Source organism: Sinohyriopsis cumingii, chromosome 19 (genome assembly GCF_028554795.1).
Source record: "Sinohyriopsis cumingii isolate HCF-2022 chromosome 19, ASM2855479v2, whole genome shotgun sequence".
Taxonomy (NCBI): Eukaryota; Metazoa; Mollusca; class Bivalvia; order Unionida; family Unionidae; genus Sinohyriopsis; species Sinohyriopsis cumingii.
In genome coordinates, this window is record NC_142979.1 from 40279743 (window position 1) to 40296757 (window position 17015).

Below are 17015 nucleotides of genomic sequence, written 5' to 3' on the forward strand. Positions count from 1 at the left end.
GTTTAAGTGTCAGCCTTCTATTTCCTTGATTAGCAGTTTAAGTGTCAGCCTTCTATTTCCTTGATTAACAGTTTAAGTGTCAGCCTTCTATATCATTGATTAGCAGTTTAAGTGTCAGCCTTCTATATCATTGATTAGCAGTTTAAGTGTCAGCCTTCTATATCATTGATTAGCAGTTTTAAGTGTCAGCCTTCTATATCATTGAGTAGCAGTTTAAGTGTCAGCCTTCTATATCATTGAGTAGCAGTTTAAGTGTCAGCCTTCTATTTCCTTGATTAGCAGTTTAAGTGTCAGCCTTCTATATCATTGATTAGCAGTTTAAGTGTCAGCCTTCTATATCATTGAGTAGCAGTTTAAGTGTCAGCCTTCTATATCATTGAGTAGCAGTTTAAGTGTCAGCCTTCTATTTCCTTGATTAGCAGTTTAAGTGTCAGCCTTCTGTTTCCTTGATTAACAGTTTAAGTGTCAGCCTTCTATATCATTGATTAGCAGTTTAAGTGTCAGCCTTCTATATCATTGATTAGCAGTTTAAGTGTCAGCCTTCTATATCATTGATCAGCAGTTTAAGTGTCAGCCTTCTATATCATTGATTAGCAGTTTAAGTGTCAGCCTTCTATTTCCTTGATTAGCAGTTTAAGTGTCAGCCTTCTATATCATTGAGTAGCAGTTTAATTGTCAGCCTTCTATTTCCTTGATTAGCAGTTTAAGTGTCAGCCTTCTATGTCATTGAGTAGCAGTTTAAGTGTCAGCCTTCTATGTCATTGAGTAGCAGTTTAAATGTCAGCCTTCTATATCATTGATTAACAGTTTAAGTGTCAGCCTTCTATTTCCTTGATTAGCAGTTTAAGTGTCAGCCTTCTATATCATTGATTAGCAGTTTAAGTGTCAGCCTTCTATATCATTGATTAACAGTTTAAGTGTCAGCCTTCTATATCATTGATTAGCAGTTTAAGTGTCAGCCTTCTGTGTCATTGAGTAGCAGTTTAAGTGTCAGCCATCTTTGTCATTGATTGGCAGTTTAAGTGTCAGCCTTCTAATAATAATAATGAGGACTTTGTATAGCGCCTAATCTTTAGAAGCTCTAAGCGCTTTACAACATTAGACAACACCTATAAGATAAAAAACATATAATGATATGATTACAAAAGCAAAAACCATGAAATGAGAAAACATTATAAACAATTTTTTTTTTTTTAATCTTGCTGAGAATATTTAAGGTAGGAAATATTATTAGGTCTTTAAGTTTGTTCTTGCAGTCCAAAAATAAGTGAGTTTGAGAGTCCTCTTGAATGTGATCACCGTGTCTTTGTGTCTAAGTTCAGTGGGCAATTCACTCCACATTGATGGACCCTGGTATGCAAAAGAACGCTGTCCATATGACTTTGTTTTCATAGTGGGAATAATGAGTATATGATTGTCAGAAGAGGAGCATAAGTATCTTGCTGGTGTGTACACATGGGTGAGGTCGGATAGGTATGTTGAACTAGAGTCCGACAGTGAAATGTAGCACAGAGAACAAATTTTGTGTTTGATTCTGGATCGAATGGATAGCCAGTGTAGGGTACAGAGCAGTGGGTATGTGTGCTCTGATCGTGGTACTCCCAAATATGATCCGAGCAGCTATGTTTTGAACTTTCTGAAGTTTCTGAAGAGATATTGAGATGAACCAAACAGAACTGAGTTACAATAGTTCAGTCTTGAAAGTACTAATGAACACACAAGTGTTTTAGTGGCATCAACTGAAAGATATTTGCAAATTGAGCTGATGCGTCTCAGCTCAAGTTATGCAGCATTGCGTATGTTCATGACATGTTGGTGCAATGTGAGAGTACATCTCATTGATTAGCAGTTTAAATGTCAGCCTTCTACATCTATATGATTGATTAGCAGTTTAAGTGTCAGTCATCTATCTCATTGTGTAGCAGTTTAAATGTCAGTCTCTATCTCATTGATTAGCAGTTTAAGTGTCAGTCTTCTATATCATTGATTAACAGTTTATATGTCAGCCTTCTATCTCATTAACAGTTTAAGTGTCAGCCATCTATATCATTGATTAGCAGTTTAAATATCAGTCTTCTATATCACTGATTAACAGTTTTAGTTTGAGTCTTTTACATGTATATCATTAATTAGCAGTTTAAGTGTCAGCCTTCTATCTCATTGATTGGCAGTTTAAGTGTCAGTCATCTATCTCATTGATTAGCAGTTTAAGTGTTAGTCATCTATCTCATTGTGTAGCATTTTAAATGTCAGTCATCTATATCATTGATTGGCAGTTTAAATATCAGTCATTTATCTCATTGATTAGCAGTTTAAGTGTCAGTCTTCTATATCATTGATTACCAGTTTTAGTGTCAGTCTTCTATGTCTGTATGATTGATTAGCAGTTTAAGTGTCAGTCATCTATTTCATTGTGTAGCAGTTTAAGTATCAGCCTTCTATCTCATTGATTGACATTTTAAGTGTCAGTCTCACTGATTAACAGTTTTAGTGTCAGTCTTCTATATGTATATCATTGATTAGCAGTTTAAGTGTCAGCCTTCTATCTCATTGATTAACAGTTTAAGTGTCAGCCTTCTATCTCATTGATTAGCAGTTTATTTGTCAGCCTTCTATCACATTGATTAACAGTTTAAGTGTCAGCCTTCTATCTCATTGATTAACAGTTTAAATGTCAGTCATTTATCTCATTGATTAGCAGTTTAAGTGTCAGTCTTCTATATCATTGAGTAGCAGTTTAAGTGTCAGCCTTGTATATCATTAACAGTTTAAGTGTCAGCCTTCTATCTCATTGATTAGCAGTTTATTTGTCAGCCTTCTATCTCAGTGATTAACAGTTTAAGTGTCAGTCTTCTATATCATTGATTAGCAGTTTAAGTGTCAGCCTTCTATATCATTGAGTAGCAGTTTAAGTGTCAGCCTTGTATATCATTAACAGTTTAAGTGTCAGCCTTCTATATCATTGAGTAGCAGTTTAAGTGTCAGTCTTCTATATCATTGAGTAGCAGTTTAAATGTCAGTCTCTATCTCATTGATTAACAGTTTAAGTGTCAGTCTTCTATATCATTGAATTACAGTGTAAGTGTCTGCTGTCTGTATCATTAATTAACAAAGATCCACATTTATCCCATTATTGTCAGACCAACTCATGTTCATTTCTTCAGTGGTTCACCATTATATGGCCACTTTTGTTCTAATAATGTCTTAATTATTATTGCATCTTAATTGTATTTATTATGCAGCTTGATTTTCATATGACCTCGGGTGCATTTGATTGACAGAATTCTACATCATTTTATTGAGTTATGATCCTTTATCATCAGACCCACCCACTTTTGTTTCCATACAGTAACTCCCATAATCAATATTGGATTCCAGTGCAAATGTTAAAGGAGCTTGTAAGAAGCCACTGAAAAGCTCTGGACATTCTGAAACTTGTTTGTTGCTTTCCATTCTGAAAACAAACTTCATAAATAAGTTTATTATAACTAACATTTTTAGAGATATATTCTCTCATCATATGAACAGCAATATGATAAAATTTGAAGGAAAAATACCACATCAGTGTGCAATTTCAGTAGCATAATATACCCAGTACCAGTCAGCAATTTCAGTAACCTAATTTACCCAGTACCAGTCTTCAATTTCAGTAATGTAATCTACCCAGTAGTAGTCTGCAATTTCAGTAATCTAATCTACATGTTACCAGTCTGCAATTTCAGTAACCTGATCTACCAGTGTACCAGTCTGCAATTTCAGTAATCAAATTTACCCACTACCAGTGTGCAATTTCAGTAACCTGATCTACCCAGTATCTGTAAGTTTGAAGAATTTTACAAACTTTCATCTTCAAAGAAACTTGGGGAATGTGGTTGCTTAAGATAAATGGCAGCTTAATGAAGATGAATTTTAAGGCAGGTTCAGCTTAACAAGGCCAAATTTTAAGGCATATTGTTAGTATTTAAATGCAAGGTTGACAATATGATATATTGTACTGTCATTAAAGTATTGATATTTGAAGTACTTATTGCAGTATTGATAAAGCTGTTATGTATTGTATTCTCGTACTCTACACATTGTTACAGCTTTTGTGTAAAGGAAAATTGACAGCACATTCTTAAATATCATATGTACTGTACACTGAACAGCATATTGTAACATGTCATATGTACTGTACATTCAGCAACATATTCTTACATGTATATACTGTACATTCAACAACATATTTTTACATGTTGTATGTACTATACATTTAATAACATATTGTTGCTTGTCACATGTGTTGCACACTCAACGCCACATTATTACATATCACATGTACTGTACATTCAGCGTCACATTGTTACATGTTGTGTTTACTGTACACAGCAGCTTATTCTTACATGTATGTAATGTACATTTGACAGCACATTTTTACATGTCATATTTACTGTACACTCAACAGTACATTCCTCAGAAATAGCGTACATTTATTCAGGCTGAGTTGCAGGTAATACTGGTCATTTCAGAATAGACAACAATATGACTACAGTAGTTAAAATGAATTATTTGTAACCACTGATACATATAAATGTCAACAAGGAAATACTAGTCATAGTTTACTATGGGAAAAGGAAGTAAACAAGGATTCATGAGATCTATTGTAGGAAAATCTCCACACCTCATCACACACAACACTTTAAACTCCCACTCACAGATGAACTGTGGCATTGTTTAATAGCAGTATGTGGCATGTGAACTTCCCTATTCTTGTAAAGCTTCATTTTTGAATCAAGTTATGCAGCTACAAATAACAGGCAAAACTCCAAATATTTTCCCTGTATAAAACAGGCCAAGTAACATATTGGTTTGACTTAAAACAGTTTTAAAGGTCCTAAGATAATATCACTTAGCTAACTTGTGTTTATCTGACTATACATTTAAATGGACTGTTAACTTGTGTTTATCTGACTACATTTAAATGGACTGTTAACTTGTGTTTATCTGACTATACATTTAAATGGACTGTTAACTTGTGTTTATCTGACTATACATTTAAATGGACTGTTAACTTGTGTTTATCTGACTACATTTAAATGGACTGTTAACTTGTGTTTAAATGACTATACATTTAAATGGACTGTTAACTTGTGTTTATCTGACTACATTTAAATGGACTGTTAACTTGTGTTTATCTGACTATACATTTAAATGGACTGTTAACTTGTGTTTATCTGACTATACATTTAAATGGACTGTTAACTTGTGTTTATCTGACTATACATTTAAATGGACTGTTAACTTGTGTTTATCTGACTACATTTAAATGGACTGTTAACTTGTGTTTATCTGACTATACATTTAAATGGACTGTTAACTTGTGTTTATCTGACTATACATTTAAATGGACTGTTAACTTGTGTTTATCTGACTATACATTTAAATGGACTGTTAACTTGTGTTTATCTGACTACATTTAAATGGACTGTTAACTTGTGTTTATCTGACTATACATTTAAATGGACTGTTAACTTGTGTTTAAATGACTATACATTTAAATGGACAGTTAACTTGTGTTTTTCTGACTATACATTTAAATGGACTGTTAACTTGTGTTTGAATGACTATACATTTAAATGGACAGTTAACTTGTGTTTATCTGACTATACATTTAAATGGACTGTTAACTTGTGTTTATCTGACTACATTTAAATGGACAGTTAACTTGTGTTTATCTGACTATACATTTAAATGGACTGTTAACTTGTGTTTAAATGACTATACATTTAAATGGACAGTTAACTTGTGTTTGAATGAATATACATTTAAATGGACTGTTAACTTGTGTTTGAATGACTATACATTTAAATGGATTGTTAACTTGTGTTTATCTGACTATACATTTAGATGGACTGTTAACTTGTGTTTGAATGACTATACATTTAAATGGATTGTTAACTTGTGTTTATCTGACTATACATTTAGATGGACTGTCAAATTGTTTTAGTAATTTTAGCTGAATTTTAGCTTACCATGTTTGTACACATGATGCCATTCTGCCTTTAAATTGACTGCTGCAACTAAAAGTAGAAAACTTCGAAAAAAGGGCTGCTTAACAGAATTTGATGAAATATTTGACAGAAAGGATTCAAGCATTAAGGCCATTTATACAAATTATTTACTGTAAAAAACAAGTCAACAGGAATGGACCAGATTTGACAGAAAGAATCCTGGCAGGCATAAAGCGTTTTCATGAATGATCTTGGGCTGCTTAACAGAATTTGATGAAATATTTGACAGAAAGGATTCAAGCATTAAGGCCATTTATACAAATTATTTACTGTAAAAAACAAATCAACAGGAATAACCAGATTTGACAGAAAGAATCCTGGCAGGCATAAAGCGTTTTCATGAATGATCTTGGGCTGCTTAACAGAATTTGATGAAATATTTGACAGAAAGGATTCAAGCATTAAGGCCATTTATACAGATTATTTACTGTAAAAAACAAGTCAACAGGAATGGACCAGATTTGACAGAAAGAATCCTGGCAGGCATAAAGCGTTTTCATGAATGATCTTGGGCTGCTTAACAGAATTTTATAAATATTTGACAGAAAGGATTCAAGCATTAAGGCCATTTATACAAATTATTTACTGTAAAAAACAAGTCAACAGGAATGGACCAGATTTGACAGAAAGAATCCTGGCAGGCATAAAGCGTTTTTGTGAATGATCTTGGGCTGCTTAACAGAATTTGATGAAATATTTGACAGAAAGGATTCAAGCATTAAGGCCATTTATACAAATTATGTACTGTAAAAAACAAGTCAACAGGAATGGACCAGATTTGACAGAAAGAATCCTGGCAGGCATAAAGCGTTTTCATGAATGATCTTGGGCCAACATAGGTTTCTTGTTCTGATGTACTTCAGACATATTCAGACATCAGAACTGATTTTAGGGATCAATGCTCAAGGTCACTGGCAAAGAAAAACTTCTAACATTCTACATCACAGACATGGCACAAATGTTTGGATGGCTTGCACTGTCTTAGGGTAAGATAGGACCTGATAATTTTAGGATGAAAATGTTAAACATCAGTGTCTCTCAGACTGAAAAGAGATAAAGGCTTTTTGCACAAAAATTTCAGTTATATACAGAGAGATCTATTAAATACATGGCAGGCATATAATGTGCCGTTCAAGGCAGTCTTGTTAGATTATGGCATGTTCATAGGAAAGCATGTGGGACATAAGCCTGAATTCTTGTGATTGAAGAGTTCCTTTTGCAGATGAATGGTTGATGGAAACCAATATCCATACTGCAGACAATATACAGTCACAATGGACTGGACAGAAAAATACTAAATGAACATTCTTTTATCTATAGACCATATACAGTCTATATGGATTGGACAGTAAAAATAGTAATATTAACACTGCAATTATCCATAGACCATATACAGTCTCTGGATTGGACATAGAAAATACTAATTTGAACATTCTATTATCCATAGACCTTATACAGTCTCTATGGATTGGACAGAAAAAATAATGAATTTGAATACTGCATTTATCCATTGACCATATATTGGATTGGACAGAGAAAACATTAACTTAAACACTGCAATTATCCATACAGCAGACCATATACAACCTGGTTATTCAAAAATATTCTTGAGCAGCTGATTCCAAAAATAACCTTTTGGAATTTGTTTAATAAAATGTACAGATGAATGTTAATTACATGACTTTTTAACTTTGTTTTAATTCTTTTTTATTTGATAATAGATTGAAAAAGTAAACTATTTGTTTGAAGACTTGATTGCAATAAATTACATTTTTTATTTGATGACTTAATCACAGTTGATTAATAAATTACATTTTCTATTTGAAGACTTAATTACAATGAATTACAACTTTCTTGAAGACACTTCATTGTTAGGCTAGAGCAGGAAATGTCAAATTTCCTATTGGTATGGCCATTTCCTAGCTGCAATGTTGTTCATGGGGGCAAATGTTTTTATCAAAATTAAAGAACTAACTATTCAGTCTTTGAACATAATTGTGTGCGATGCTTTTGTATCTCTGTGAGATTTGGTGAAATAAATTGATTATTATCTATTCATTTGAATGTATACATTTATGGTCTAAAATTTGGTATTGCAACCAAACCAGTATAGACACAGCAAGACTAATTGGTCCATGCATACACTGAGTACTTGTTGCATTTATATGTCTTTACCCAAGACTAATTGGTCCATGCATACACTGAGTACTTGTTGCATGTCTTTAAGTATATTTAAAGAGAAATAATTGTTAGAATGAACACTTAAAGCAGCTAAGAGTTTTGAAAATCAGGATATAGAAAAAAAGAATTAACATTCAGAATTTTGGAATGATTCCATTTCCGCTCTGTCAAGAGTATTTCTGCGTTTACCATGGTATACATGTAATATTAAGAAGTAAGTATACATTTCTCAGTACACATTTTTGTGATAATATTATTTTATGTGAAAGTCCTGGCTTTCATGCTTTGTTATATCTCTCATTAATTTTCAGAAATTTTAGAATAGACCTGGGAGGTGGGATTGTAAGATAGACCCATGCAGTGGCCAATGTCAGTTGCATTTTTCTTCTCCTGATCACTTTGTAAGTAGGTATATTTTGGTTGTAGGATGGAGATCTTATTGGCTTCCATTTATTATGACCTACAGCTGGGACCACACATGTATACATACATGTACACAGTCTATATACATACATGTACACAGAGTCTAACATGGCATGACTTGGGGGTGGGTGGGGTTAAACTATACAGCATGACTTAATGCTTAGGTTAGTTGCCTCATAGACCATAACATTGTGAGAAAACATTTACAGATTGTTTAAATTTAATGTAAACTCTCCAGCTTCACCCTCACAGAGGTAGATCAATTTTTTTTTAATGTGTCACACCTACAGACCACCCCCATTCCTGTCCCATGGCTTGTAGGTAGTGTAAGGGGGTATAGGAGGAGCTGCATGATGTTAGACAAACACAAGTGCATGCACACACACACAGACACACACACACACACACACACTTTCTTTCGAAAACTTTGATGAGTTGATCAAGTTTGAAACAGTGGCATAGCAATGATGCAAACAACCCCTGCTGCCGTAGGGGGAGACAAGGGTGTGTAGGCACAGAATTTCCATCAAGCAACTTTCTTTATTGAAATGGGGTACCAAAATTAAGTTAAGAAAGGCTGGGATTTTTGCTATGCCAGTGGCTAGAGTTCAGAAATAAGAATTTATTGGTTTAGGTGTGACTCATATACCAACTGAACAGGGAATGTAAGGGTTTGATTAATAAAGCCCAGACAAAATCAATATTTATCCTCCTAAAGCCAAAGTCATCAGATGTCACTTTTGTTTCTGCAATTCAGCATTATAATGGAGTCAGACATTAGCTTACAGCAACCTGAAGATATTGTTAATGTTGTGCTGTTTGTAGAACAAGGCTTGCATCTTTAGCCACCGTCAGCTACATGCAGTCATGATGCACTTTCATGCTTTTGTGTTGTTGTTTTTTTACTTTGATGGCTAAGTATGCTTAAAAGAAGATATTTTTTATCTACTCATACTGAGTGAGTGATATTGGACTTTGATCAACAAATAATTCATTCCTGTTTTAAGATCAGTCTGGAATCATTTACACTTGTGCTCAGATATAATCTGAAGAAATTATTGATCTAAATTTCAAAGTGCTTGTCAACTTCTGAACTAATACATTGCTTTAGGAATATTGTGAACTCATTCAGATACATTCTCCAGGATTGCATTATTGCTGTACATCAGGTCAGTCAAGACTGTTGGTACAGTAGCAGCCTTAGCAAGGTGCAAAAGATGTGATTGCACCAGACCTGCAAATCAGGGTGGGGGGCAAAAATTTGAAGTTTGTTATAAACAAATTATTATTAAAGCAGATTATTTTTTATATATTGATGTTCAAAAAACAAATCTGTATTTTTCTATGAATATTTTGCAGAATTTCGTCAGTGATATAGAAATTGGATTTTGGGGGCCAATCATTGTCATCATTTTGCATTGGGCCTGCTCAGCCATAACTGATTGGTACATAAGAACATTCTATAGTTTTGGACTTGTGTAGGACATTTAAAATTATTGTTAATTGAATTCACAATGTGGTATCTTTTCCTTTTTCACTTTCTGTTATCAGGAGATAAATGTTTTGTTTTATTTTACCAAAGTTGTTGATTTTTTGCTTCTTTCTGTTACGAATGTAAAGACTGAGAGTCATAACATTAATCTGGCTATTGTAATTAAATTGGGCAACAGTACATATTAATTGGATTATTTTCTTTCTGATTAGATCAATATTGCTTTTTTTCTTTTTTTTCTTCTCTCATTTAGATGTCATTTTCTTCTAATGAGATTTTATTCTGATGGGTTGTAACCATTCCATCTTGTATGGATGGGAAATGTACATTGTGTTGGAATATCAACTGTCTTCCATTACTATAATAGCAACAAAGTTGCCATGGTTTTATTTAATACAGTTTATGAGAGGGTAGAGTCTTCTTACTTGTGGGTATGAATATACTATAAAATTATTAAATTACTGGTAACGCTGCAGTCTGTGCAGTTAATTTGAAATAGGAACCTTCAGTTGTGCACCTGAGTCTGAGGCTGGACTAACTGATACAGATATATGATACAACTTATTTGTAGTAGACATCCAAGCCAAGAGACCGATGACTTGTTTATAGTAGACATCCAGGCCAAGAGACCGATGACTTGTTTAAGTAGACATCCAAGCCAAGAGGTCGATGACTTGTTTATAGTAGACATCCAAGCCAAGAGGCCGATGACTTGTTTATAGTAGACATCCAAGCCAAGAGACTGATGACTTGTTTATAGTAGACATCCAAGCCAAGAGACCGATGACTTGTTTATAGTAGACATCCAAGCCAAGAGATTGAAAACTTGTTTAGAGTAGACATCCAAGCCAAGAGACTAATGACTTGTTTGTTGTAGACATCCAAGCCAAGAGACCAAGGACTTGTTTATAGCAGACATCCACTAAGCCAATTAAGAGACCGATGACTTGTTTATGGTAGACACCCAAGCCAAGAGACCAAGGACATGTTTCATTTGTATCATGTAATAGTATCAGTCTAATGGTTACAAAATATATACAATATAGTCCCTCTTCATAATGCTTCTCATGCAGTAAAAGTGACCTGTACTGAAAAAGTGAGGGTACCTTACACTGAGGAATGTTCAAAGAAGGCTATGTCCTAATCATTGAAACACATTTAGTATTGAATGAAGTAAAATAACATGATTTTCTTGATCTAATATCCCCTTGCTGGCTTGGGATGTAAAACAGCTTGATGCATCCTCCTGCCTGTTGTCACAGTTATCTAATTGCTTGTTTGCTATTGGATGCATAATATGATTGAGTTCCAACAGGATTTGACCTTTTTGTTTGAAGTGCAGTTTATACAGAAAGTTGTTATAATGATGTGACTATTTTGCCACTATCTTCATTTTGTGTCCATTTTTGGGGAGTTTTTGCAATATCTTTGCCTTTTATCTTTCTTCTCAAGGTGGATAATTACTTCTGGTTGGAGATGTTTGTCTTGGGATTTTGGCAATGTGTTTGCCAGTTTTGCTTGATAAATTTTGTTTGATGCTGTATTGCCAGGTTTTTTTCTATGTGCTGTTAAACCCTATCCTCTCACACACACATTTACATACATTATAAGCTAGTAATTTTAAAAAAAAGGTACAACTAAGAAGCAGTGATAAACATATTTTACCAAGTTAATGGCATCCATGGCCATAACCAAGATTTTAAAATGGACAACATTATAATTAAGGGATTTCTAGTGAGAGAGCACTTTAATGGGGTTCAAGATCTTACCTATATTATAAGGACAGTGCTTTACTGAGGGAATTTATAGTGAGGGACTAAGTAAATGAGATCCTTGAACATATGAGTGTTGTTAGAGGAATATCTTTATAATGAGTGAATTTATAATTAAATCAATTTAATGGGATTTAGGATCTTGTCTGTATTATAAGGACAGTGCTGTACTAAAGGAATTTGTAGTGAGGAACCAAATAGATGGGATTCCTGACCATATGAGGAGCAGCTTTATGATGAGTGGGATTTATAATGAGGGAGCAGAGTGATATATAAAAGTAGAAATGGTACTTAGACCGAAAATCTGTCCATCTTAAGATTTTATTGTCCATGAAATTCAAGTCTTGCTTTGGGACAAATTTTACTTTATTCTCCAAGAAAATTGGTTTTCTTTTCTTTTTACCTCTGTTATATGTCATTTAAATAATGGATACTGTGTTAATCATATCCCCCTGTGGGATCATGTATGTAAAATAGACTAATTGTGCCCTCATGCTTGCCATAAGAAGAGGTGAATGGAGATGGGATGGGCACACTGGTTAGTGTTCCAGACTCAAGACCATGGAAGTGCTGGTTCAAATCTTAAAATCGGACCAGTATGGGTTGATTATCTTCCTTGACATATTGCTTTTATTGCCTGAGCACTAAATAATCTACTGTATTTCAGTACTATAAGACACCAAATCAAACCAAATGCTGATCACGATGGAAAATTAGCTATGTGCCATATATGATGGTACTCACTTATAAGTCGGGTAAAACTGGATGGACCCAAACCTACCATTGCATATTATGCTAGCAGATCTGGATCTGTGCAGTTTATTGAGTAATCAGTAGAACAAATAATGTAGACCTGCTATGCTGGCACATGAAACTATGGCAGATCAGGGTCTATGTTGTTTGCTCTTGGATTAGGTCCAGTATCAAGGACATACAGGATGTTATCTGAACACATTATTTAGCCATTTTTTTTATCCTGTGTAGATATTGAAGGTGACAGTCAATAATTCTGTGTTTGTCACCAATACTTGTGGTAACATGCAGTCAGAACAAATATATAATTAAAACTGGACCTACAGTAAAAGAGGTTACAGGAACAACGAAAAGTTGTTATCCAAAGCCCATTATGAGGTAGTATTCTAGGATACATTTTTATGATCCATACTAATTAATGGAGATAAAAAAAATCATGAAAATTTACAAAAAGTGCACATTATAATTTCTCACTCTATCAATTTCTTCATTAAATCTCTGCTTTAATAAGAAAATTCATCCCATTTTGAGATGAAGAGTGAATTGTCTCATACAATTTTGAGTTGTAACACAGACATAGCACTGTGCAAGCTGTGGAGCCCTTAAGCAGTTCTAGATGTACATGGATGGTAGTTTGGCATTATGTAATTTGTATAGACTGTTCTCTAGTGGTATTGATGCTATTAAAAATATGTACTTGCATTGTCTTCATTAATAATATTCAGTAACTGATTCCTAATTACTAGCATATTACATTTAGCTATAAGTTGAAAACTGTATTTTTTTTATTGAAAAGATTGTATTTGTTATTTTTACATTAATTCATTGCAAACTGCAAGTCTTGGTATTCATGCAGAGGTTATTGATCAGTCTTACAAAGCAGACTGCCATGATGAGTCATCACCTTTCTCAGCAGTTTCTAGAAATAGAATGAAGGCATGTTTATTAGAACAGTATGATTACAGTAGTGGATTAATTAATGTTCACTATCTGATGGGATGATAACTGTGTGCTTGGGATGATGACTGTGTCTTATTCGTGGCATCCTGTGTCATTATATTTTGTTTCAAAAATTGTACAGCATGTCAACTGAGACAAGCCATTTGGGTACATCCATGATTATAGATTGAGAGGATTAGTGTAGGAGATTTCAGTACTGGATTACTGGAGTAAGATAATGAGAAGAGTCATTGATTACTTTGCAGAGAAGTAAGTTCAATTTAATTTTTGTCACCTAAAAGGAAAGTCAAAAATATCTTGCTAAATTTTGATATAAGATTGAACCCTATTGTAATGGTTGCATCTACCACAATGAATGGGTCTTTTGTTTGTCTCCCCATCCACGTGTACTGTGTTTATGAAACAGTGAACATTCCTCACATAAGCTTTTCAAGTTTATCACTTCCAGGTTACCTTGTTCCTATGAAAGATATTGTGTTACTTATATGCTAGCATTTTCCTTTCTTTCATACATATACTGTTGGGATTCCTTCATTTGGGAGTCCCTTACTTGCATACAAAAAGGGATCAAAAGATTGTTATGGTCAGACAACTTCAGTTTTTTTAAACTTGTATATAATCATATTTGAGGATTAAATCACTTTAGAATCTTGTAGAATCTCAACCACCAATCAAGGGTCCAGAAAGAGTTCATGCCATATTTTATACATTGTTCCTTCAGTATTAAGGATAGTAAGGGGACATTAAGGTGACCCATGATGTAATGTAGAGTTCTATACACTGAGGATGTGTGTGTTTGTGTGATTTGGATTTTTAACATCAGTCATCTCGCTACAATGTCTGCAGTGTGGCAGTTTAAAATGATGTCTAACGCTGGGGCATCATGCCATAGACATGTAGTGTCATGTCCGACCCAGTCACATTATCGGACACCAGGCCTACCAGTCCTAACACTAACCTCTTAATGCTGAGCCCCATAGTGAGTCAGCTGTAAGTATCATTTTTATAAGTATTTTGTATGACTCAGCCAGGGTTTGAACCCATGACCTCCCTCATCCAAGGCAGATGCTGAAACCACTAGGCCACCAGAGTGGTCGACTAATCAACTAATGTTAGTTTGAAACCTTGAAAATGTCTAAATAGAGCGATTTTCAGAATCCTTTATCTAAGTTTGACAATTATCAAAACAATTGTAATTTAAAATAACATTATTTTATAGTTGCTGTTTGAATTAAAATAACAAGATTCTATAGGCATGGTATTTTAATTTAAAAAAATATTCTTCTGTAGTTTGAGTATATTAATTTCCAATAACATTCTATAATTTTTGGTATTTGAATTAAAATAGCATTATTCTTTAGTTTGGTATTTGAATTAAAAGAACATTATTCCACAGTGTTATTATTTTAATTTGGTTAACATTATTCAATAAATTTGGTATTTTAATTTATTATAAAATTATTTTATAGATTTGTCATTTTAATCTAAAATAACATTATTCTATAGTTTTTGTATTTTATAATTCATGGATACAATAACTTTTCACATTTACAAATTAGGTCTTTGTTCCTTGAAACTTTAATCTCAATCACATGCATATCAGCAAGAAATGCAAATAGTTTCTTTTTTCAAATTTGTTCCTTTTATAACTGTTTTCATTTTCTCTACTAGTCATAAATCTAATGAAAATTCATGTCTGATAATTTTTTTTTAAAAAAATCTTCAGTCCATTCAGCATTTTCCTAAAGCCATAACAGATTGTGAAATGTTGGATGTCGTCGACATTACACTTCCATCTATTTTTTTTTTAAACTGCAAGGCATACTTTTTCCGGAAAATTAGGGCGTAGATACACGACACTAGCATGGTTGTTTGTCCACTGACACTATCATTTTCCAGATTCAAGATTTCTTTTAATTGTGTGAGGGTTAAACATTGTAAACCCTTTAAGCTTTAATCAATATATTTCTCACGTTCCGACATTTTGATTTTTTGTAATTCTCCCAGTAGTGAGTGCCTTGTTTTGGAATTTCAAGATTTTGCAAGTTAACCTTACAGTATTATTTTCAGGCATCATGAAACTGGCCTATATAATGCAATCTGTTTTTAAACCTATGTTATTAGGTCAGCAGTGTATTGGGGGTTGTTATTGCAAGGGACCGATTTAAAATAATGTTTATATACCTGTGTTATAAGGTCAGCAGTATATTGAGTGGTATTATTGCAAGGGACCAATTTATAGTAATCTATTTGTATACCTATGTTATAAGGTATGCAGTGTACTGAAGGGTGTTATTGCAAGGGAACAATATAAAGTAATCAGTTTTTATACTTATGCTATAAGGTCATCATTGTATTGAGGGACGTTATTGCAAGGTACCAATTTAAAGTAATCTATTTTTGTACCTGTGTTATAAGGTATGCAGTGTATTGAAGGGTGTTATTGCAAGGGAACAGTATAAAGTAATCTATTTTATAGCTATGTTATAAGATTGCAGTGTATTGAGGGTTGTTATTTCAAGGGACCAATTTAAAGTAATCTATTTTTATACCTATGTTATAAGGTATGCAGTGTATTGAAGGGTGTTATTGCAAGGGAACAATATAAAGTTATCTATTTTATAGCTATGTTATAAGGTATGCAGTGTATTGAGGGGTGTTATTTCAAGGGACCAATTTAAAGTAGTGTTTTATACCTATGTTATAAGGTTAGCAATGTATTGAGGAGTGTTATTTCAAGGGATCAATTTAAAGTAATGTTGTATACCTATATTATAAGGTCATCAGTGTATTGAGGGATGTTATTGCAAGATACTAATTTAAGGTAATCTATTTTTATACCTATGTTATAAGGTATGTAGTGTATTGAAGGGTGTTATTGCAAGAGAACAATATAAAGTAATCTATTTTTATATCTATGTTATAAGGTCTGCAGTGTATTGAGGGAAGTTATTTCAAGGGACCAATTTAAAGTAATGTTTTATACCTATGTTATAAGGTTAGCAGTGTATTGAGGGGTGTTATTTCAAGGGACCAATTTAAAGTAATGTTTTATACCTGTGTTATAAGGTCATCAGTGTATTGAGGGATGTTATTGCAAGGTACCAATTTAAAGTAATTTATTTTTATACCTATGTTATAAGGTATGCAGTGTATTGAAGGGTGTTATTGCAAGGAAACAATTTAAAGTAATCTATTTTTATATCTATGTTATAAGGTCTTCAGTGTATTGAGGGGAGTTATTTCAAGGGATCAATTTAAAGTAATCCATTGTTATACTTATGTTTTAAGGTCAGCAGTGTGTTGAGCAGTTTTATAATGGACAAGTTTAAGTTATAGCCACACCTATGTTATAATAGCAGTTTATTGTAGAGCTTTATAGGA

General features: G+C 33.4%; 1 protein-coding gene across 2 annotated transcripts in view; it reads left to right on the forward strand.

The window, feature by feature from the left end:
* Positions 1-17015, forward strand: part of LOC149775542 (LIM domain kinase 1-like) — a 107781-nt gene that overhangs the window by 28897 nt on the left and 61869 nt on the right. Inside the window, exon 1 of one of the 2 annotated variants that reach the window (XM_089944124.1) lies at positions 13653-13880. The exons of the other annotated variant lie outside the window; for it this stretch is intronic. Within the exon in view, the coding sequence (XP_089800250.1) occupies positions 13849-13880 (32 nt within the window). The 5' untranslated portion in view covers positions 13653-13848. Of the gene's footprint in view, positions 1-13652; positions 13881-17015 lie in introns of those variants that run through there. 2 annotated transcript variants of the gene reach the window in all.